This window comes from Alligator sinensis, unplaced genomic scaffold (genome assembly GCF_000455745.1).
Source record: "Alligator sinensis unplaced genomic scaffold, ASM45574v1 scaffold71_1, whole genome shotgun sequence".
In the NCBI taxonomy this organism is placed as follows: domain Eukaryota; kingdom Metazoa; phylum Chordata; order Crocodylia; family Alligatoridae; genus Alligator; species Alligator sinensis.
In genome coordinates, this window is record NW_005841834.1 from 685,291 (window position 1) to 702,508 (window position 17,218).

A 17,218-nucleotide genomic window follows, 5' to 3' on the forward strand; every position below is an offset into this window, starting at 1 on the left:
GAGCTCCCCCCCTCTCCCTGCCAGTGCTGGGAGACCAATGTCCCTGGCCCTGGGACATTGGTCCCAAGATGGTGACCAGGGGGCGAGGTACCTGTCAAGGGGTGGGGCTACCCATGCGGCCCTCAACAGCCTGCCAAAATTGGGTAAGCGGCCCTCCGCCCAAAATAATTGCCTGCCCCTGCCAGAGGTCCACGAGTGATGTTTATCTCAGTGGCTCTCAACCTTTTTTGGACTCAAGGTATCCCTCATTAGGCTGAAGGCAACCCTTGGAAAATGCCAGGTCTTAGTTTTCACTCATTTTTTTGACTAAGAAAAAATATGAGCGATTTTCTGCTGCAAGGAACTCAAAGACCACAGCACACCAGCGTGTTTTTAATACTACGGATTCCTATTTGAAATCTCTGGGTTTATCTTGTGAATTGTGTTTGCGATCCTAACAGTACTAACATAGTGTGGCACCCAATGGCACACTTGGAAAGATCTGAAGGGCACCTTGGTTGAGAATCACTGGACAGACACTGACCCCCAACCATCCCCACCTTTCAAAGCTTCACAGGTATATACTGAGTATAGAACTGGCAGAAAGGATTTGGCTACCACCATACAGGACACTTTTAAAATACATTTATAAATAGGGTGACAATATGTCCCGGTTTGGCTGGGACAGTCCCAGATTTTGTAGGCTGGTCCCAGCCGGGTGGTAAAAAATCCTGGAAGCAGAGGCACAGGCAGGTGGGCAGGAGCACAGGGCAGTCTGGCAGGGAGGTGGAGCGGCATGTGTGCCAAGCAAAGTACTGCTACTGCTGTGCAGGAGCAAGGCAAGCTGACTGGAGTGGTGCCTAGCCCACCCTGCCCTCCACCTCCAGCCACTACTCAAGAGGAGCCAGAATGGGAACACACCATGCTGTTCCACCTCTCTGCTGGACTATGTGTCCTATGCCCCTGCCTGCCTCTGCTTGTAGCAGTGCTGCTGACATGGTTGGTGAGTGGCAATGTCTGAACAGCTGCCTGAATCATGTACTACCACTTGAATTTTCTATTCTTCTCAGATTTTTTTCCCTCTTGCCTGTTTTGGGTTTCTCTTCAGCCACATGGATGCTTATGCACAAGTAGCTATTTCTCTTCCTTACCCTTCACCCCCACTCTTAATTTTTCTGGATGCACACTGCTCTGTTATAATGCAACAGTGTTTAAACAACAAACAAACAAAAAAGACACATGTTCCTTGACATTTACTTTAGACACCAGGGAAAGGGTGGTGGTGGCGGCAATATAAGCCTCAAGCAAATAAATAAAAGAGCAGCTCAAAACAAAGACAGGAGACTGGAGATATGTAGCATATTTTGTGATGTACTTTTTGTCGTTAAATGGGAACCAACCATGTTTTCTTATGAACCAGTTCTGTAGTGCAGGACAACTTTGATTCATATTTATGAGGGAAGAACTGTTCAGCTGAATTGGAGATCTGACTAGCTGAAACTCATTAAGCAATGTATTGTATTTGCCACAGTTTCTAGGCTGCAACATCCACCTCTCTCACAGATGAAAGGATACCATATACTATAGGTTCTAACAGAGACAAATATATCTCCAATGAAGATTTCCAATCCAGGATCTTTTAACTGCTGAAAACACAAGCAATGTTTACAATCACTTTCATTCTCTTACCCTTGTAAAAACCAATTTGCCTTAACAGATTTAGCATGCATTAATTGTGTGGATTTTACTTCATTAGTATGACAGTAAGTCTTGCTGTTGTTCATTATTGGTTTTAAAATGTCGATAAAGCTAACAGCTAATGAAAAGAAATTAGCCAGCACTGCAAGCACTCCTCATTTCTTAACAATTCATCATAACAGAGAGGTGGAAAGCTGTGCAGGACTCACTTAGAAGTCTAACAGTGTAGAAAGTCATTTTAAGAAGCTATGCATCTCTGCATTTACAAGAAAGAGGTTACTGCAAACATTCTGGACCCTAGTTATAATAATTAATTAAAAAAAAAAAACAAGAAAAAAAACACTTTCTTTCTCAATATGGGACTCTGCTTTACCTTAAAGGCATTTTATTCCCAACAGCCAAATCTTGTTGCCAATGAGATTAGCAGTTTTTTTCCACCCCTTACCAACTATTGTGGGATCAAGATTTGGCATAAGTGACTATTTTGCTTTCCCTCATTTTCCCTGATCAAACACAAAGAATTCTAAAGCCACCATAATGTACTATTTCTATAAATATAATGGCCCAGCTTTCTTCTTCCTTATACTGGGATCACACTTGGCCAACTCTCAGCTACATTAAATTCAGTAAAAAATGTCTGCAGTCTATAGAGACTGCCCCATTTTCTGACTAGTCATAGGCCAAGTCACATGGAAGCACATGCCAATAAAATGGTGCAAAGTCGGCTATAGGTTTGCATTACCTAAAGCGTCACCTTGTAAACAAATGCATTTCACAAAGGGGAGATGTGGCAGAGGGACAATGACATGCAAGCCAGAACAGCCAATTATAGGTCCTATTGTAGCACCAACAGTAGAACACCAAGATAATGTTCAGACAACAAACTGGAAAAACTGTGATAGATCACTGCCAAGTTTGACAACTGCGCTATAGCTGGGGATCTACTCAATTTGCAATTTTCATGGAATCCACAAAAAGGTGGTTTTCCACAATTACCAAGAAAACTGGTATTCTCCATAATTTTGCATGGAATAGCTGGGAAAAAAATAACCTTACAAAAAATAATATGCTGGATCCCCAGTGGTGGGGGGGGAGGGGATGCTCACACCAAGAGGAGGAGCCAAGATGGCAGCTACTCCCCTCCTTCCTCCACCACTAGTTGGCCAACAGGGCTGCTTTTATGTGGCCCCATCCCTCTCCATCAATCAGTGGCAAGAGGCAGGGCTGCATGAAAAGCAGCCCATTCTGCTAATCAGCGCCAGGGGGCAGGCCCACTGGGACCCCTTGGTCAATCAGCAGCAGGGGGAGGGGACTCACTGCAAAAAGACCACGAAAATGGTCCCGGGTGCTGCGAGTGGTCTGGAATTTTTACTTTGCCTCTGTACTTTTTAAGTCAGGGGCTTTCAACTGGGGGAACATGTACCCCAGGAGTACTTTGAAGGGTGCTGGGGGTATGCGCAGGTGGCCAGGTGGGGATGGAGCGCTGCTACCCACCACCCCTCGCCGCTGCCACTGCCTCTCAGGAGCAGGGCCAAGGGGAGGGTGAGGGCAGTGGGTCTCCTCTGCCAGCCACAAAGGCACTGCCTGGCTAGCCACCACTGCCATCCCCCACCCCGTGCTGCCATCATATGCAAGCCCTGCCCCCCTACTCCACATCTGGTTGCTGCCACCAGAAGGGGTACACTCCTTAAAAAATGTTGAAAACCCCTGCTTTAAGTTCTTCTTCTTTCACATGGTTAGGGCAAGCAATAGCACAGAAGGTGCAGGTTAATTAAAGTTGTATGTTGAAGTCTGACAGTAAGTCGATGACAACTGGGCTGACTAAGTGGATTGCTTAAATCCCTCCATGCTTTACGAGTTAGTTCAGGGCAGGAGTTTGCAATGCATCTCACACTGCACTCGCCACATATGCAGTTTGGTGAGTACTTGATGTTTCACTTGTTCACTAAATAGGCACACCTTCCATGTCCCATATGAATGTGGTTCAACACAGTTCAATATTTATGTTGCAAGCAGAAACCTAGAAGCTGGATGGTTGGATCTACTACCAAATTTGTTTCACCCTGTTGCTGCAGACCAGATTTCATGCCAGTGGCTCTCAGCATCCAGACTGCACAATGGAAGTTGGAGCATGTGTAACTAGAAAGGTTTTCTTGACTTAAGTCTAGATGTTGGTGGGTGGGCAATATCTTCATACAATGGGAATTCAGCATCAGCCATGATCTTCTCCTAGTATTGAAGTATGGTTGAGTCCCTTCTCATTGTGGAGGGAAAGATATTTGATAACACCAGAAGCCATGGAAGTGGAGTGGATTTTAGAGCACCACTTACTACTCGTATGGCAGTATTCACCCATGTGTCGATATAATGGGTATGAGGGCTTTGGCACCAGATGGTAGCACAGTATTCAGCTGTAGAGACTACCAGGGCCTGGGTCAATCTACAGAGCATAGGAGCATCGCTTCTCCAGGATGTTCCACCAAGCTTCTCTAATGTTTACTGTCACTGTCTTTTTGCCAGTAATTTCAACGTGCCAGAGGCAAAAGTTTGATCTAGAGTGGCTCCAAGGTACCATGGATTTTTTTGTGCATTATTTTAATTCCACAAAACTGTACATTTAGGATTTTATTGGCCTGAGAATGAAATGAGGATGCAGCCATTTTAGTTGCATTAGATTTCAAGTGCCAAGTTTGAAAATAGCCCTCAAGGGTGCGCTGATAGCTTTTTAGGACTTTTTCTATTGCGTCAAAAAAAAATCACCTTGTGTGGCTAATGAAATATCATCAATGTAAATAAATTTACATAATGCTTTTGGCAGGAAGTCACTGGTGTATAGGTTGAAAAGAACAGACCCACAAGAGAGACTGTCATTTAGCACTTGCCAGTGGTTCAAATCCTCACCGAGATGTACCTGGAATCTACGGTTTGATAGGAACACGTTTATAAGTGCGAGAGCTGGTCTGCGCTTGATGACATACACCAACTTTAGCAAAAGTCCTTTTCTCCACACACTGTCATATGCAGAGGAAAGGTCTATAAATGCTGCACTTTTTTTTAAATTTGCGCTGAAATTTGGCCTCAATTGACTGGTCAGTGCTAATATCCGATTACAACAGCTTCTGAAAGCTGGCTTGCTCTTTGAGTATGATGGCTACCAGGATGGGTTTCAGATGGGTGAGGATTAGTTACTCCAAAAGTTTAGATGCCATAGATAGAAGAGAGATTGGCTGTAGCCTTTTGAGTCATCAGCAAGCTTTCCAGGCTTTCTGACTGCAATGACTTGTGCCTCTTTTCACTCTTTACGGAGTCGACCAGTGAAAAGTATATTGCTGAAAAGATTTGCAAGTTATGTCAATGAGAGCAGTCCCAGGTTCCTAAGGAACCCTCGGAATACTACGCCAGAGCCAGCTGCTTTTCCAAACTTTGTGGCTGCAAGCCCTTTGTCTACTTCATCCAGTGTGAAAGATATGGAGAAAATGGAGGAAGGTTAGCAGGCTGAATTAATTTGCTGCAGCTCTTTGTGGACATGCTGCCTGACTGTTTTGATCACCGGCACTTTTGAATTAGCGACAAAGACAGAAGCGATGGAATCAGGTGTCACTTGGTGTGGTTGGTATGTTGGCAGGGTAGTGGCACCAAGAGACCAAGGATGCTTTCAGGTACGGTGATCTGACTTTGTAAAGTCAAGGTTCTTGGCTGTTTCATGCCACTGCTCTCGCCACTCTTGAGTTCAACGACTTTACGAGAGCTGTTGCCATGGCCTATTTTTTGTCCTTTTGGTACTGTTTGAAGAGGCTTTTAGTTTCTGATGACCAACATGGCACGTACTTTTTTAAGAACCTGCAAGGTATACTATTCTTTTTTGTTTTCATCACCAGGCTGACAAAATGGCTGTAGTTTGAGGCCAAAGGTTGGATACAACTGTGTTTGCCTCAATATACGCTGTATAAAAGCTGCGCAATGCACCTTCCAAAAGTTCCAGCAACTTTTTGGCTTGGATTTGGTTATGGGAAGCTGAAGTCCTATATTTATGACAATGGGCCTATGTTGTGTATAGGGAAATTTGGAAAGTACAATTCTTGGAGAAGAATGCTGTTTTCATCATGGGAGATGAAGCAGAGATCTGGATTGTAGGACCTCCTCCACCACGCTTATCCAAATGTTCCGGGCTGCTTGGCAACACGTAGCAGGTAGCAATCTTGTGCAGTTGCCCAGTACAGCAGATCTTCTCCATTCTTGTCCAATAACTGCTTGTTTGTTTGTTTTTTATCAAGTGCTCCCTTATTTCATTAGGCCATTACAGAAGTACTGGATATGCTTCATGCCAAGTCTCTCTTAAGCAGGTCACAGTTCCATAAAGCAACTGATAACATTTGGTGACCTTTTCGAAAATACAAATCAGCCCTCTAACTCATCATCCAAATATGTGTAGCAGCATCCAGACCAGAAGAGCTTAAGGCTGCACAAGCATCAAAAGAAGCAGTGGCAAGAACCACCAACATTGGAGGGAATTTGCTTGTTGACAGTAAGAGAAATCAGCAGCTGCAGGCTACTCAGAGGGCTCTTCATTTGATTTTAACAACAGATTACTAGTCAGATAAGGAAATTCTCTATTGCTTCACATGGACACAAGGAGTTTCTTTTCCTTATATTTGCTATTTGTCATGCAACCAATGGAGTTCAAAAATATACATAATTTGCCTACCTTTTAAAGAATATTTAGCAGTTATAGGACTATTTATCTGACAGCATTTTAGCTTTATGTGCCTCAGTAAAATCACTTCAATCCACTACCTTATGATAAATACATACTCTATACACTGTGCACGCTCTCACTCAGATTTCTGTTAGCTGAAGTCCTACACTTCAAGGTTTCAATCATACTTGCTTTTTGTTCCCCTGTGTTTACTGGCTGCTTTAGATTCTAAAGGCTGCCTGGTTGTGTTGCTAAGCAACAGTGTAGCCTAGTTAGGACTTCCTGATGAAATAATAATTGTCTTGTACGTGCCTTTTTAGATCCATTTCCAGCAGGAAGACTTTACACTTTTTTATAACGTACTATTAAGGTTTTCACCATAAGATTAGCTAGCCATGACCCCAGGCTTGTTAGTAATCTTTGATTAAATAATAACTGATACATGCTAAATTCAAGGCATTCTCTTAACATTAAGTGCAGAGAAGCATGCATGCATCTGAGTACCAAGTCTTCCTTTAAGTGTGTGATCACTGATATAAAGGAACAAGCCCAAATATCTTCTTTATATATATTATGGTGTGTTCCTCATTGCTTTATCCAGGCTATCTGATAAGCTGTCCGGTTACCCTATGGATGGGGTTCCTGATTATGTGCACACACTCTCCGTGTCTATATATATCTAGAGAGAGGAGAGAGAGAGAACAAACCATAGCCTCATTTATTTATTTATTTTTATATATACACACACACACACACACACACACACAGTGTATGGTTTGTTGTTCCTTTTCCTCTTTTATTCAGTGGAGCAGGAAACATTGCCTAGTTGATAATTATAACACCATTAGACGAGACCCCTTAATTTGAAGGCTAAAGAAATAATCTACTTGTCTTCAGAAAGACTTTCTGCCTACCATTCCCCATTGTCAGTCTTCACAGAACATGCCAGTTTCAGCACTCTGAGACATGGAGCTGCATCTTTTATGTCCTTCCACTGAAAAGCAAAAAGGTATTATTAAATCATTTCTAGTTGTTTTTTTTTTAGGCCAATACCTTCTTCTGCCCTCAAGAGACCTTGCCCTGCAAGCACTCAGGGCATTGCTCATTGTTCTAGTGCTGTCATTTGGAAAGGTAGAGGTGTATGAGTTAGTTTTCTTCCATGTTCTCCCTAAGTAAACTCAATGCCATAACAATATTCAGGACAATAGAAACACAGGGCTCCTTCGTCAACATACCTTATTGCGCTATATCAGAACCTGAGGAGGCCCAAAATATATATTTTTTATTTTATATTTTATATTATTTTTATTATATTTATTTTTATTTTTAATACCACGGACATTCCCTTCATATCTGTTAGGAAGTTGGTAGCTATTTTATCATTCCTTTCAGAATTTGCCACCAGCAGTTGTTTTTGTGGAGACCAGAATGGAGGTGGCAGAGATTTCCACAGCCAAAGGGAGCAAAATGCATTGGCAAGCTCAGCCATTCTAGTTGTATTTAAAGTTGCCTGCTGTGGTCCATCTGCCTGCAGTCTGCCAAAGGCCAGAAGTGAGTACTGTTTTTCACACAGTCTGCAAGATCTGAAGTGTTAGGCCATCCATAGAAAGAGCCATAACTGAGCACAGTGAGCTGCTTCTGCCAAGTGAAAGTGGGCTTGTGATGGAGCTCCTGATATTAGAGAAGTTTTCTATAGGTACCTTAAATTAACTGAGTGAGCTGGCTCAGCAAGTGCTAGTTCCACAGGATATACAATCTGTTCCCAAAAGGAGTTTGAAAATGCTCTTACAGGAATCCACCACCCTCAAAGTACTGTAATTACTGTTTAAAAAAAGAAACTATCTTTTAGTTTGTTTTTTAAACTTCTTCTCCCTGTAGATCATCATGGTGGCATCCTTCAGTTATTATGCAATTGAACAAGACTAGTTTTCTTTGAGCTGTGTCTCCAAAGCATTTGGGAAATGGAGGGGATGGAAGAATGGGGAGTGGTGAAGCAGTCTCCTTTGCCCAGCTGGGCTGGACCTCTGAGCATTGTGTAGTGACTAGAGAAGCAGCTTTTAAAATCCAGACAAATGCATTCTTTGAGAAACAGGGTAGTAGGGTGTAGCCGTGTTGGTCTAAGGACATATTCAGACAAGGTTCTTTGGGTGAATCTGATATCTTTTATTAGACCAACTTAAATAGTTGGAAATTTTTTTTTAGCAAGCTTTCGGGTTTCTTACATGCATACCAGCCCAGACTCTGGCTTCTTTACTATTCATTCCATCCAGGAAAAGCACACACCAACTGCAGAGACTTCCTCAGCCTGATGAAGAGTTTTTAAACCCAAAAGCTTGCTAATTTTTTTCCCCCAACTATTTAAGTTGGTCTAATAAAAGATAACAGATTCACCCAAAGAACCTTGTCTTCTTTGAGAGACAAAGTTCCCTTTCAGCTTGCGTAACTTGGAATTCTTTTCAGTTAGCCAGTCAAATCACAGCTTTTACAGGAGACATTTTCAGCATTAATCAACTCCCACCATGTTGTTGCAGTTTGTGTGAAGTATGCTGCTCTTCTATAAAGCCCCAAGTCCTAGAGTAGTGCTATCACAGAAAAAATTCCACTTTTAATTGAAAAAAAGGTAAGCCCTCATATTTGGCAAGAGAAAATGTAAAGCAGGACCTCCTAAAGGCTGAAAACCCAGAAGACAAGTAAGAACCCCCCAATTATTTTTAAATAAGCCAATTTCTTGATTTAGGAAGCTTGACGTGTTTGAACAGTTGGGATTAACAGTCCTGAATTTTAGAAATTATACTAACAGCCAAGCTGTCTTGTTAACAATAATGACAAATATCTGTGTGCTGTTAACAGATGGAAACCAAGAAGTGGCTTGCATATACAACTATTTAATTAGCAGTTGTGGTGTACAACAGTGAGTCCACAGATTTTACTCCTGCACATAGAGATGTTTCTATGTGCAAACATAAGTACCCATATAATTAGCAGGAATCTGGGTTTTCTGTTCCCCATGTAAAAACAGAGTTAACCGTGAGTTTTACCATTTACCGGAGGCAAACATGGATTTTACCGGAGAAGCCAATGGATTTTGCAGTTTTGTGATGAGCCCTCTACAGGTTGGCAGGGAATTGGGCAGGGCTGGGGCTGCTGCCAGCTGGACAGTGCCTGAGGCTTAGGGCCTGGGGCTGCAGTGCGCAGCTGTAGGGCCCTGGTGGGGAGCAGGATGGGGCCACGGGTAGCTCGTCTGGGTAGTCGGGGGGCGGAGGCAGGGCCAGCTCCCCACCGCAGCACGCACTCCTGGAGGACAGGGGGGGATCTGTGCTCCCCAGATCTGTGTGCAGGGTAGGGACTGCACGCTGTCGGCTCATGCTCCCCACCCTGCTGCCCTCTCCTGGGGCCTCCACAGCCCAGTGGGTGCGACCTGGTGCTTCAGGGAACAGTGGAACCACGCAGGAAGCTGCCTGCCACTGTGAACTTTGCACTGCCTGCGTTCCCTGCGCACAATCCCATACTGCTGCCCCAGCTACAGCTGTGCAGGCAAGGCAACATGGAGCTTGTAGTGGCAGGCAACTTCCTGTGCAGCTCTGCTGTTCTTTGCAGCACCGGGTCACACGTGTCGGGCTGCGGAGGTGCTGAGGGAGGGCAGCAGGGCAAGAGCCTGCAGTTGGCAGTGCACAGCTTGGCACCTGCATACAGATGTGGGGGGAATGGGTCCCCCTGCCCACCAGGAGTGCGAGCCATGGCAGGGAGCCCCCCGCCCCACTCCCCGCTCAGCCTGCAGTAGGCAGGCAGTGGGGGAGGGGGGCGGGGAAGAGCCGGGCTCCACTAGGCTGCAGCAGGCACCGCCTCCTGCCAGGGGTAGGGAGGTGAGGACCCGAGTCGCTGGCCCTGTGGCTCTGGCACCTGGGAGCCCCCTCCAGGAGGGCTGGGGGAGCAGGAGCTGTAGGTGGTGGGTGTGGGGCAGGAGCATGGCTGGGATGCTGTGGGGCAGGGGGCTTTCATTTTAATCATGGATTTTGGGGGGTTTTATTAGAAAATGTGAGATTTTTTTTTTCTTCAGGAAAAAACAGGATCCTTGCATATCAGTGTATTATTTATGGGAAGAAGACTCCCACCATCCACTACAAACAGCTTGTTTGAATACCAGAGGATAAACAACAGGGAATTTAATGCCCCCTCTACAAGTTCCGGGTATTGTGCAATTAACTGGTTAACTGTGCCTTTACCTTAAGACCAGCTACTTGTGCAAAGTAGCTATCAGACAATATAAAGCTCCAACCACCTATAAAGTTAGGCCTCAAAAATGTGTACTAACTTCATAGATAGATGCTGTACAGCTTTAATGTGCATGTGCTGCAGGGTTACTCCTGTGGCCAGGAGCCCTGTCAGCTGACAGGGCTCCCAGGCACAGGGGTACACTATGCCCAGCATGAAACCCCCGGGGTCATAGGGATCATGGCAGCTGTGATCCTCAGGACTCAGGGGTGCGTGAAACCTGCCTTGATCCCTAGGGCCCAGGGGTTTCACGCACCCCTGAGTCCTAGGGATTGAAGCAGCTGAGATGCCCAGGGCTCAGAGGTTTCATACATCCCTAAGATGGGGATATCATGGCTGCCATAATCCTGTAGCCCTGGGGGTACATGGGGCATCCCCATGACTGGGAGCCCCTCAGCTGAAAAGCCCCATTGCACCTTTAACCAGCACATGTATAGAGGGTCTAGTTGTTCTAGTTTGAGACTTAAATGCTTCTATTGGTTGGGGAGCAGGAGCGAGGGGAGTAGAGTGCACGTGTGCCACCCATACGTGTACCTGCTTACCTCGGCGGAGGCGGCAGCAGCGGAAGCAGCAGCGGAGGATATCAGCGGCGGGGGCAGCAACAGCTGATTCCCCCCTAAGGTAAGTGGGGTAGAGAGCACAGCACAGCTGAGGCAGATCCGGAGGGGAAGCCCTTCGGCGACGCCTTAGCTCGCCCGGCAGGGAGCCGCGCTCCTGAGCTGTGCGCGAACAGTGCGCGCAAACAGGCGCGCTCTGTAAGAGCGCGCCGGCGTTTGCGCCGGCGTGCGCGTAGGGCGGGCGCGAGGGAGCTGCACAGGGTAGCTCCTCCAGGGAGTAGGCAGCGGGCACACCTCTGCAGTCATGGTGATGCAGACGCGGAGCGCAGCTGCCAGAGGCCCTGCCCGGGGGCTGCTGCCTACCACGGGCTCTTCTGAGGCCTCCACCCAGACGGAGCTCGTGGTGGAGGCGGGGGGCCCCGGCCCCCTGAACTCCAGTATGTCCCTGGGACTGGGAGTTGTACTAAGCAAAGCTTGGCTAGACCCATGTGTTAGCTGAGCTAGAGGCTTAGGCTTACTTAAGATGGTAGGAAGGGCTTAGTGTCTGAAAGTCCCCTAAGTTCAGAAAAGAGCTGAACTACTGAATTAAGCAGTATTGGACACCATCCCATAAGGATAAGAACAGACTGAGGACACTCAGGACATCTTTCTTGATGAGGTCAAGATGGGTTGGTACCAGCCTCCAAAGGGCAGTTTTCTGCACCTTCACAGCATCAGTGTAATCGATCAGCAAGACTGTGGTTTTGGGCAGTGGCATAAGTCGGGCAGAGCAAACATGGCAACCAGCCTGGGCGCTGACTTGGGGTGGGATGGGTGGGACAGGGGAAGGACAAGCAAAAAAAGTGGTTGTTGACAGCTATGTGATTGCAATTGTAAACTGCAGCAGCAACTGGAAGTCACTGCTGCCCCTGTGTACCGGGCACCTGGCTAGGTCCCTATGCTGCTGGTTTTGACACTTGGTAAAGTCCTTCTGTAACCCAAAACTAGTATAAGAATGGAGCTATAGTGGCTGTTGACTCACTGTGTATCTCGCGCAGACTTGTAATCAACCTAAACTAGTGATTAGTGAAAAGATGCCTAGCAAGCTAAGTTTATGCCTCTTCTCTGTTACCGTGTGTGCTTAGCACTGCTACAGGTATCATTAAAGCTCTCCCTGAGTAGCACCAAGGGCCTAGAATGGTATAAACTCAAGTATATGCTCTGAGAACCTAATCAGCATGTGCATGCTGGTTTTGTCATTTGGATATTTGCATTGTAGGTATTTGCACAAGTGAATATTAAATTTGGTGGCATCACTTCTATAAGTTTGGTCAGACTTTCAGGTAACTACATGTAACCACATATAAAAAGTTACTTGTATGTAGTATACTATAGTTACTTTTTCTTCCTGTACATTACCTCTTCACTTAAAGCCATGTTCCTTATTCTGGCATGCCTGTGGGTATCAGGGGGGGGGGTGGGACTTTATGTCAAGGAGCACTACACATCCTCTGCCAGCAGTATGGGGTCAGGGGAAGGGCGAGCTGAAGTGCTCTGGGTCAAGATCCAGGGGGGGCAAGGCGAGAGGGATTTGACGGTGGGGGTCTATTACAGACCCCCCAATCAGGAGGAGGAGCTGGACAGGGAATTTTCAGGCCAGCTTGCGGAGACACTAAAAGCAAGGGATGTAGTTGTCATGGGCGATTTTAATTACCCGGACATCTGCTGGGAGGAGCAGTCAGCCGGGACGGACCGCTCCAGGAGGTTCTTGGCCGAGTTGCAGGACCTCCACTTGATTCAGGAGGTGCACAGTCCCACCAGAGGAGATGCTCTGCTGGACCTGGTCCTGGCCGCAGGCGACGACCTGGTAAGAGGCCTCCAGGTTCTTGACCACCTGGGCAATAGTGATCATCGCGTGCTGGAATTCACCATCCAGCGTAGAGTGTCAAGGGCCCGCAGCAAGGTGGTGGCCCTAGACTTCAGGAGGGCCAACTTCAGTGAGATGAGGAGATTAGTGGGAGAGGAACTGGGGTCCTTGAGGGCAGAGGAACTCAGCGTCCAAGAGGAGTGGTCGTTCCTTAAGGAAACGATACTCGGGGCCCAAGGGGTGTCCATCCCGACAAGAAGCAAGGCGGGCAGGAGTGTCCAAAAGCCCCCCTGGCTCACCAAGGGTGTCCGGGAATGCCTGCTTGCCAAAAGGGTGGCGTACGCCCGGTGGAAGGGGGGTGTAATCTCCAAAGAGGAGTATACCTCCTCTGCTCGGGCCTGCAGGCGGGCTGTTAGGAAGGCCAAGGCGGAGATAGAGCTCGGATTAGCGTCCAGGATTAAGGATAACAAAAAGTCCTTTTTCAAATATATTGGGAGGATGAAGAAGGCGCCGGGTAATGTGGGGCCCCTGCAGGATATGCGGGGCAATCTGGTGGTTGCGTCAGAGGATAAAGCGGACCTCTTTAACCAATTCTTCACCTCCGTTTTCTTGTGCAGGGACCGGGACTTCCCTGCTGTGATAGAAGCCGGACGCGAGGGGATCGCCTTCAGACCTCAGGTTGGGGAGGACCGGGTTAGAGAGCTTCTGGAGGGGCTGGACGCGTTCAAGTCAGCGGGTCCGGATGCTCTCCACCCCAGGGTGCTGAGGGAGCTGGCTGGGGTTATTGCAGGGCCCCTGGCACGGCTCTACGAGCGATCGTGGTGCTTGGGCCAGGTGCCAGACGATTGGAAGGTAGCTAATGTGGTCCCCATCTTCAAAAAAGGGAAAAGGGAGGACCCGGGCAATTATAGGCCCGTCAGTCTTACCTCAATCCTGGGGAAGCTCTTTGAGAAGATCATCAAGGAGCACATTTGTGATGGGCCGGCATCCGAGATGATGCTCAGGGGCAATCAGCATGGATTTATTAGGGGGAGATCATGTCAGACCAACCTGATTGCCTTTTATGATCAGGTCACAAAGGCCATGGACGCAGGTGTCGCGGTGGATGTAGTCTTTCTGGACTTCAGCAAGGCCTTTGACACCGTCTCTCACCCCATCCTAATTAATAAACTAGGCGACTGTGGCATAGATGCCTACACAGTCAGATGGATTGCAGATTGGCTGAAGGGTCGCACTCAGAGGGTGGTGGTGGATGGATCATACTCGACTTGGGGGGAGGTGGGTAGTGGAGTCCCCCAGGGCTCGGTCCTGGGGCCTGCGCTGTTCAATTTCTTCATCAGCGATCTTGATGCTGGGGTGGAAAGCAACCTGTTTAAATTCGCTGATGACACCAAAATTTGGGGGGAGGTGAGCACGCTAGCAGGGAGAGAGAGATTGCAGAAGGATCTGGATAGGTTACAGGGGTGGGCAAACAGGAACAGGATGTGTTTCAATACGGACAAGTGCAGGGTGCTGCACTTGGGTAGTAGGAACCAGCAGCACACTTATACGATGGGGAACTCCCTACTTGAGAGCACGGAGGCGGAAAGGGATCTTGGTGTCATTATTGACTCCAAGATGAACATGGGCCGACAATGCGAGGTCATGGTTGGCAGGGCTAACCGGACCTTGTCGTGCATCCACAGGTGCATCTCGAGTAGAGCCAGGGAGGTGATCCTCCCCCTCTATGCGACGCGGGTCAGGCCACAGCTGGAGCATTGTGTCCAATTCTGTGCGCCCCATTTCAGGAGGGATGTGGACAACATGGAGAGGGTCCAGAGGAGGGCCACCCGCATGATCCGGGGACAACAGGGCAGACCCTACAGTGAGAGACTGCGGGACTTGAACCTATTCAGCCTCCACAAGAGAAGGCTGAGGGGGGACCTGGTGACCGTCTATAAACTCACTAGGGGGAACCAGAAGGGTTTGGGGGAGACGCTGTTTCCCCTAGCCCCCGCTGGCATAACAAGGAGTAATGGGCACAAGTTGATGGAGAGGAGGTACAGATTGGACATCCGAAAAAACTACTTCACAGTTAGGGCGGCTAGGAGCTGGAACCAACTTCCAAGGGAGGTGGTGCTGGCCCCTACCCTGGGGATCTTTAAGAAGAGGCTGGATACTTACCTGGCTGGACTCATTTGAGTCCCGTTTTTGTTTTTAGGGTGAGTGGTTTTGTTTGTGTTTTTGGGTTGTTCTCCCGCCCTGGCGGGGGGTCGGGCTAGAAGATCTATTAGGTCCCTTCCGACCCTAAAACTATGAAACTATGAAACTATTGTCTCAAATCTCAGCAAAAGTTCAAAATACAAATCTTCTGAAGTAGGATTTTTTTTCTACTATTTAATCTAAACACAAAGGGGAGGGAAGAAGCATGAAAAGAAGGAGATATATATATATATATATTCTAATATAATAAAGGGCTTAGTCTGTCTGTCTGTCTGTCTGTAACGCTTGTGGCCAACTGCACATGCGCCGCTGAGAGGGTGGGTACCAATTGGCTGTGTGGGCCCAAGTTTGAGTCACTCACGGGGAAGTTTGTGAAGCAGTGAATACGTCCCGGCCGCCCAAGCAGTGGGGCTTCCCTATGCCTCCCTGCCTGAGGGCGAAGTGGGGGGGGTCAGCGTGGTGGTGCCCCCCTTCCACTCACCCCCTATGCCTCCCAGAACAGTCAGCAGGGAAGGGGAGGCAAAATGGGGGGGGGGGGGGGGGGTTATGGTGGTGGCTATTTTCAGGGCTGGGCAGCAGGGAGGGAGGGGAAGAGGAAGGGTGCCTTGAAAACAGCCAGCAGGGAGGGGGAGGTGGCAGGGAAGGAGGGAGGCTGTGTGGGCCTGGGCAGACCCATACAGCAGGGGGGGAAAGCAAAGCGGGGGTGGTCATGGTGGTGACTATTGTCAGGGCTGGGAAGGAAGGAAGGAAGGAAGGACTTTTGCTTTTTAACTACTATATTCAGGGCTTCGGGGTACAGAAAGTTGGCCTCTCCAGGGTCCAGGTCCAATATACAAACAAAGACAAACAAATTACCATCAAACCAAGAGTACCCTGTCATTACATTCATAATATTACACCGTGACAGACACCTTCGCTGTATTACACATATTAAATCACAGTAATACATGCAGTTATACAGTCGGGACACCAGCCATACAGTCGTATAGACCAAAGCCCTCTATAAACAAATGATTCCGACCCTGCTCTACCCAATCATACACATGGCAACACGTTAAACTTCCTACACAAAGGAAAAAGCAAAAAGCAGCCTGGTGAGGGCCCAGGGAGGAAGGAAGAAAGGAAGGAGAGAAGGGGGTCATGGTGGCAGCAACCCTTTATCGCTCAGTCCCAACAACAGCCAGCAGGGAGGGGTAGGTGGTGGGAAGCCTCGCGCCAGAGGCTGGAGGAGGGGGCAAGAGGAGTGCCATGTAACACTCCCTGAAATCCATTATTCTTGATAGGCAATCAGCTAGTATATAAATAACCAACCCATTCTCTCCAAAATGCCCAAAAATGGGGTAAAACCTCAATTTACTCATGATACAATGAGCAAGTATGTCATGCTTGGAAGTGGCCAATCATTTCAAATGATTGACTATTAAAAATGCATACGAATGCAACAAACATGTACCATGCCAAGGAAACACATACCCAGGCAAAACACACTGTAAAACCAGGCTCTCTATTCTTGTCTGCTACATCTATGAAAAGAAAGTTCACACAGTTTTAGGGGTTAGTTGATGGGATTTTGAAAACTCATTTTGTACAGGCAGTCATCTGGTCATGAAGGCATCTTATGATGATAAATTTCCCTGGGCAGTCAAACTTCGATAAGATCTTCCATAAAGCCTCACAGTTAAAAGTCGCAGGCTTTGGTCAAATCAGTAAGAGCTATACACGTTGTTCTTGGCATTTTCCTGGATCTGCTGGGCTGCAAAAAATCATGTCTGTGGTGTCTCTCAATGGTCTGAAGCTGCACTGAGACTTGGAAAGGATTTCCTTGGCAAGAGGGAACAGTCGATTCAGCAGAATTTGTGTGAGGATCTTTTCAGAAATGGAAAGGAAGGCAGTACCTTAATAGTTTCCACAGTTTGACTTATCTCCCTTTTAAAACTGGTGACAATATTGGCATTCCTCAGATCAGCA

The 17,218-nt window shown here is 47.4% G+C and overlaps 1 protein-coding gene across 4 annotated transcripts in view; it reads right to left on the reverse strand.

Moving 5' to 3' along the window:
• The window catches only part of PKIA (cAMP-dependent protein kinase inhibitor alpha), a 76,618-nt gene that overhangs the window by 26,563 nt on the left and 32,837 nt on the right, over positions 1-17,218 (reverse strand). Inside the window, exon 1 of one of the 4 annotated variants that reach the window (XM_006015284.2) lies at positions 7,288-7,350. The exons of the other annotated variants lie outside the window; for them this stretch is intronic. Within the exon in view, the coding sequence (XP_006015346.1) occupies positions 7,288-7,290 (3 nt within the window). The 5' untranslated portion in view covers positions 7,291-7,350. Of the gene's footprint in view, positions 1-7,287; positions 7,351-17,218 lie in introns of those variants that run through there. 4 annotated transcript variants of the gene reach the window in all.